The sequence below is a fragment of the Ascaphus truei genome, chromosome 5, assembly GCF_040206685.1.
Source record: "Ascaphus truei isolate aAscTru1 chromosome 5, aAscTru1.hap1, whole genome shotgun sequence".
Classification (NCBI taxonomy): domain Eukaryota; kingdom Metazoa; phylum Chordata; class Amphibia; order Anura; family Ascaphidae; genus Ascaphus; species Ascaphus truei.
In genome coordinates this window covers 298127693-298134691 of record NC_134487.1, presented here as the reverse complement: position 1 = coordinate 298134691, position 6999 = coordinate 298127693, and the positions used below count along the sequence as shown (strand labels likewise).

The window sequence follows — 6999 nt, the reverse complement described above, 5'->3', positions numbered from 1 at the left end:
TTGTCTTAATTACTATTTTATACCCCATACTAACAATAAATATCACTGTTTACTGAACACAAAGCACCGGCAGGAGACAGAATATTAAGGGTAAAGATTAAAGCCTCCTGCTGCGGCATTCAAGGCTCCCTGCACAAGGGAGTTTGTAATGGCAGAAAAAGTTCTGTCCACGCTCAAATGCTGCGCTATTCACAGCGACAACCTGCAGGTCACATGCCCTCAACACACAGGTTTCATCACCATGGCGCTTGCCAAGATGCCGCCTAGGCCTATACCCTCTTCACTTCTGCGCTGCGGTAATGCATTTCCGCCCCTTTGCTGTCCATCACTTATTTTTCACAAAGTATCTTTGATTTGACTCTTAAGATTTGTTTTCGATGGAAATCAACTAATTTAAGCAAAATATAACCTAGGAAGCCATTTAATGAGCATTTAATTACAGACAGCCTCATTGGCTTTGGGGTCAATCACTACTCGATCCAGTAGAGCCGTTCCCATGAATAAGGTCGTCTGCAAAATTTCCAACCACAGGAAACCTGCGCAAAACAAGCTATCTAGCAGCACCAACAGCAAGCCACGAGGAACAGCACAAATGGGCAGCTTTACCAAACGGTGTCATCTGGTGACATTTCATAATAAGGTTCAATCAAGAGAGATCAGAGACTATTTCTTCAGAGACTACTATTCTAAACCTACACTACATTTTTCAGTGAATAAAATTACTAATAGATTCTCCCCCTACAGTTTCTTCTGAACTTCTGAGAGAGGATATCCTTGTCAGTCAGGGTTCTGTCGAAGCTCGAAAGAAAACATTTTAAACGCACTTCGTTAAGATAAAAAACAAATATTAGAATATGGAACACACACAATGTACAAGCAGAACTGTACCCCACTGCTGCTTCTGCATACAGACTGTACCCCACTGCTCCTTCTGCATACAAACTGTACCCCACTGCTCCTTCTGCATACAAACTGTACCCCACTGCTCCTTCTGCATACAAACTGTACCCCACTGCTCCTTCTGCATACAAACTGTACCCCACTGCTCCTTCTGCATACAAACTGTACCCCACTGCTTCTTCTGCATACAAACTGTACCCCACTGCTCCTTCTGCATACAAACTGTACCCCACTGCTCCTTCTGCATACAAACTGTACCCCACTGCTCCTTCTGCATACAAACTGTACCCCACTGCTCCTTCTGCATACAAACTGTACCCCACTGCTCCTTCTGCATACAAACTGTACCCCACTGCTCCTTCTCCATACAAACTGTACCCCACTGCTTCCTTCTGCATACAAACTGTACCCCACTGCTCCTTCTGCATACAAACTGTACCCCACTGCTCCTTCTGCATACAGACTGTACCCCCACTGCTCCTTTGCATATACTGCTCCTTCTGCATACAAACTGTACCCCGCTGCTCATTCTGCATACAAACTGTACCCCACTGCTCCTTCTGCATACAAACTGTACCCACTGCTCCTTCTGCATACAAACTGTACCCCACTGCTCCTTCTGCATACAAACTGTACCCCCACTGCTCCTACTGCATACAAACTGTACCCCACTGCTCCTACTGCATACAAACTGTACCCCACTTCTCCTTCTGCATACAAACTGTACCCCACTTCTTCTGCATACAAACTGTACCCCACTTCTTCTGCATACAAACTGTACCCCACTGCTCCTTCTGCATACAAACTGTACCCCACTGCTCCTTCTGCATACAAACTGTACCCCACTGCCTCCTTCTGCATACAAACTGTACCCCACTGCTCCTTCTCCATACAAACTGTACCCCACTGCTCCTTCTGCATACAAACTGTACCCCACTGCTCCTTCTGCATACAAACTGTACCCCACTGCTCCTTCTGCATACAGACTGTACCCCACTGCTCCTTTGCATATACTGCTCCTTCTGCATACAAACTTCTGCATACAAACTGTACCCCACTGCTCCTTCTGCATACAAACTGTACCCCACTGCTCCTACTGCATACAAACTGTACCCCACTTCTCCGGCATACAAACTGTACCCCACTGCTCCTTCTGCATACAAACTGTACCCCACTTCTTCTGCATACAAACTGTACCCCACTGCTCCTTCTGCATACAAACTGTACCCCACTTCTCCTGCATACAAACTGTACCCCACTGCTCCTTCTGCATACAAACTGTACCCCACTTCTCCTGCATACAAACTGTACCCCACTGCTCCTTCTGCATACAAAGTGTACCCCACTGCTCCTTCTGCATACAAAGTGTACCCCACTGCTCCTTCTGTATACAGACTGTACCCCACTGCTCCTTCTGCATATAAACTGTACCCCACTGCTCCTTCTGCATACAGACTGTACCCCACTGCTCCTTCTGCATACAAACTGTACCCCACTGCTCCTTCTGCATACAGACTGTACCCCACTGCTCCTTCTGCATACAAACTGTACCCCACTGCTCCTTCTGCATACAGACTGTACCCCACTGCTCCTTCTGCATACAGACTGTACCCCACTGCTCCTTCTGCATACAAACTGTACCCCACTGCTCCTTCTGCATACAAACTGTACCCCACTGCTCCTTCTGCATACAAACTGTACCCCACTGCTCCTTCTGCACACAGACTGTACCCCACTGCTCCTTCTGCATACAGACTGTACCCCACTGCTCCTTCTGCGTACATATCAACCTGATTCGTTACATTAGTTATCTTGGACTTCCCCTCCCCAGGTTCATATGATCAAACTCTGTATATGAAAGCTTCCATTTCCTTTCCCCCCCCCCCGCCTCCCCCCCCTCTTTATTCTTACATTTTTAACCATTTTCTTTGACAGTTATACAGACTTTTTAAAAAAGAAATGTAGCCATGCCAAGAAGCCCACTCAGGACATACCTTGCTGAGAGAGACGGTCACATTCTGGTAGTGGGTGTGGATTTGGAAGATGACGAAAGACACATTGCTGGGAATGTTTTGCAGAACGGCTTCTGTAGGCGACGCGTGATCCAGCCGGAGAGTGGTAAATTTCCCCAAAGAGACTTCAAGGAGGCCTGGACCACCCCAGAAAACACGGCAAAAACAACATCTTAGAATAGTTTTCTGTCAAAATCCAACAAGTATTTGTTTCCCTTTATGTTTAGGGGCAATCCTTATTCTTGTACTATACAGTGTTGCCGATGTATGAGGGACTTTAGAGTAGACAAGGGCTCTTCAACTGCTGGCTTGTCTGCCAAATGTGGCCCTCATGATGTGGGCCTTAGGCCTCTGCTAACATCAAACTAAGAGCAGTTTAAGTTTAGAAATGGTTTTTAGAACCCTTTCTAGACTGATGAGCATCAATAGCTGCTTTTCTGAGGCCCTCAGGGATTGCTTTGGATCGTGGCATGACAGATTTCTACACACCTGTATGGTGAAGACCAAACTCACAAATTCTGATCTCTATATAGGGTGGGGCCTCCCAACCTCATCCCTGAAGATCTACCAAATTATTTAAACACCGGATTGTAATTATGTAGCTGATAAAACCAGGGTTTCAATTTTGCACATATCCTGACTCTTAATTACTCAATGTTTGTCTAATTCATACAATCAGATTGTTTCAAAAGACATGGAATTGGTTAATATAAACCCTATTGGATATTTTAAGAGAAACTGGTTTTGATTCAAGAAGAATATAATGAAAAAAAACTACAGAATTTCCATAAATAACATTGGGGTTCACAAGCTTTTTCTCGCCACTGTAAACACACACACACACACACACACACACACACACACACACACACACTGTTGCCAGAAGGACAGCTGTTGTATTTACTGTCCAAACCGGTTTAGTGAAACACAATAAGTAGGTTCATTTAGAATTCAGAGGTAAACGCAGACAAGGCATTTTAGTGAATCAAACCCCGAAGGTTGAAACTGTGGGAGCTTCGGATTGTTCTGCAAACCAGGTGTGCAACACAAAACATATTGTTCCTTTATCTCCTCATGCAATTACTACAAAAAGACCTGACATTTGTTACATACAAAATCACATGCATGTACATAAGTACATGCCAGGTTGAGAAATGTCTGGATGGTTTTCAGGATATCCCTGCTTCAGCACAGGTGGCTCAGTCGATTGAGTCATTTGACGTCATGTCTCCATGGCAACGGACGTCATTTGACGCCGCGTTGTCAGACGCGTGACTGGAAACAGGTAAGTACATTTACAGAGGCCTCGTGCTTTCAGCGCCAGACCTCTGCAAACGCCGCACCCCCGCAGAAAAGTCTCACGCCCCCCCCCCCAGTTCGCGCACCGCTGCATTAGGAGACTGGCCTGGACATAGAGATATTGGATTATACAGTTTGCAAAAGCGAATATAGTTACAAGCGACAGAGCAACAGAATAAGACCAACGTTAAGGGTATAAGCAGGCACCAGTGCCGGCGGTGCCAACGTTAAGGGGTATAAGCAGGCACCAGTGCCGGCGGTGCCAGCGGTTACAGAGGCCCCGAACTCTCCTCCACAACAATGAAACCGTTTGCCGGGGGCAGAGCACGGGGCCTCTGTAACTCTCTTACCTTCTCCTCCCGGCATCTCCCCCTGCATGGTCCCATCATTATGGCTCTGCGACGTCAAATGGCGTTGCCGTGATGCCATGATATCTCGTTGTCATGGCAACGCAATGCCATTTGACGTTGCGGAGCCAAAATGATGGGACCATGCAGGGGAAGATGCCGCCCCCGGAGAAGGCAAGAGCCGAGGCCCCGCACATATCACCGCACCGAGCCCCGCAACCATCCCAGCTGGACCCCGACAGGTGCTCACAGGACAATAGGGAAGATTGATTTATTTTCCATTAGAACACCATTGTCAAAAACAGAGCTCCTCATTCTTCCTCCCAAACCTGGACCTGCTACCTCCTTCCACATTACTGTTCGAAGTACTATCATACACCCAGTAGCCCAAGCATGCTGCCTAGGGGTCACACTCAATTCCTTTCTCACATTCCAAAGGTAGCAAAAACCTGTCGCTTTTTCTTCCGCAATATCACAAAGATACGCCCTTTCCTCTGTTGCTCGACTGCTAAAACTCTGACTCAGGCCCTCATTCTCTCCCGTCTCGATTACTGTAACCTCCTGCTGTCCGGCCTTCCTGCCTCTCACCTGTCTCCCCTACAATCTATCCTAAACGCAGCTGCCAGGATCGCTCTGCTCTTTCCTAAATCTGTCCCAGTGTCTCCCCTCCTGAAATCCCTCTCCTGGCTTCCGATCAAATCCCGCATCTCACATTCCATTCTTCTCCTCACTTTTAAAGCTTTACACTCTTCTGCCCCTCCTTAGGCTTAGTCCATAGAGACTGAAGCCGTGCTGAGGCGCGCTGAGGCTCAGGGAAAGCGGTGCTTTCCCTGGCCTTAGAGCGCGCGCCGTCCGTGGGTGTTTCTGGGGGCGGGCCAGTGACGTCACGCAGCTGGTTCGCCCTCATTGGGCGAACCGCTCACGTGACCGGCCCTGCGCTCCGGCAAGCACAGAAACTAAAGATTTGGTAAGACACACGCTTCCGCAGGCGTGCGGAAGCGTGCGCGAGACCCTGCTAAAGCCGCTCTCATTGCAGCGCGCCTCAGCATTAGGCGCTGACCATGCCGAGGCCTTACTGCACCGACACACTTTATTCGAGCAAATACCCGGTATGTACCTGGCAGATACCTGGAATGCGCCGCTCCTAACCTCTGACAAGCCCCGTTGCATTTGCCTTCCCAGCCTGGGTTCATGCCTGGCTGATGGGCGGCTGATCTGTTAAATGATAATGATTAGGATTTAATAGGCTGCAATGCTTCGCGTGTCTACCAGATGGCATAAATTCATGAATTGTAATGCAGTTTATATATATATACTGTGCAGTATTGCAGCCAGCGGGAATAAAATGCTTCAATCCCTGCTTGGAAAATAACTCAATGCACTCGGGCAGAAAACAGTCACAAACCTCAATACATCCGGGTATACCCGAATTCGTGGGACTAGCCAAGCTCGTAAAAAGTGTGTCGCCAGTGTACATCTCAGCCCTAATTTCTCGCTAAACACCATCCCGATTCTTGCATTCTGCTCAAGGATGTCTTCTCTCTACCCCCTTTGTATCTAAAGCCCTCTCCCGCCTTAAACCTTTCTCACTGACTGCCCCGCACCTCTGGAATGCCCTTCCCCTCAGTACCCGACTAGCACCCTCTCTATACACCTTTAAGACCCAAATTAAGACACACCTGCTTATCGAAGCATATGAATAGCACTGTGGATATTCTGAACACATGATACATAAAGCTTGGCCCCCTGCAGACGCACTTACCAGAACTCCCTCCTACTGTCTCTGTACGTTCTCCCTACCTACCAATTAGATTGTAAGCTCCTCGGGGCAGGGACTCCTCTTCCTTAATGTTACTTTTATGTCTGAAGCACTTATTCCCATGATCTGTTATTTATATTATCTGTTATTTATTTGATTACCACTGTGAAGCGCTATGTACATTAATGGCGCTATATAAATAAAGACATACAATACAATATACCGCCATCCATGTACATAACGCTTTACAGCAGTAACACACGTGACTTAATAGAAATAAGCGCTTCAACATTAAGTAACATTCTGAATAGGAGTCACAGATAATTACTAGCCCTGCACTCCTGCTCCAATGTGACTTCAATTAAGTATTCAACGTTGTGTAGCGTCTCTGTGGCGGGATTCCTCAACCGACACAGCATCAATGTAGTGAAGATGTGGGGCCCCCGAGGGGTTCACCTCGTGCCCCGAAACATTGGGCTACCATTTGTCTCGTTTGAATACAAATAAAACGGTCTGAGGAACCTTTGAACCCCAAGAGCTTACAATTTAATTCAGAAGATGAATTCGGGGGCGAAAGCTGCGGTATTAAAACCCATTAAAAGGGGCGGTGAGTAGCAAGATAATAATAGATTGCAGTAGACAAGCTGAGAAAGGGAAAGGGGTCAGAGTTTTAGCAATGACA

The 6999-nt window shown here is 47.1% G+C and overlaps 1 protein-coding gene across 1 annotated transcript in view; it reads right to left on the bottom strand.

The window, feature by feature from the left end:
• The window catches only part of TM7SF3 (transmembrane 7 superfamily member 3), a 39455-nt gene that overhangs the window by 24199 nt on the left and 8257 nt on the right, over window positions 1-6999 (bottom strand). Inside the window, exon 2 of the mRNA XM_075602834.1 lies at window positions 2895-3049. Coding sequence (XP_075458949.1) covers window positions 2895-3049 — 155 coding nt within the window. The remainder of the gene's footprint in view (window positions 1-2894; window positions 3050-6999) is intronic.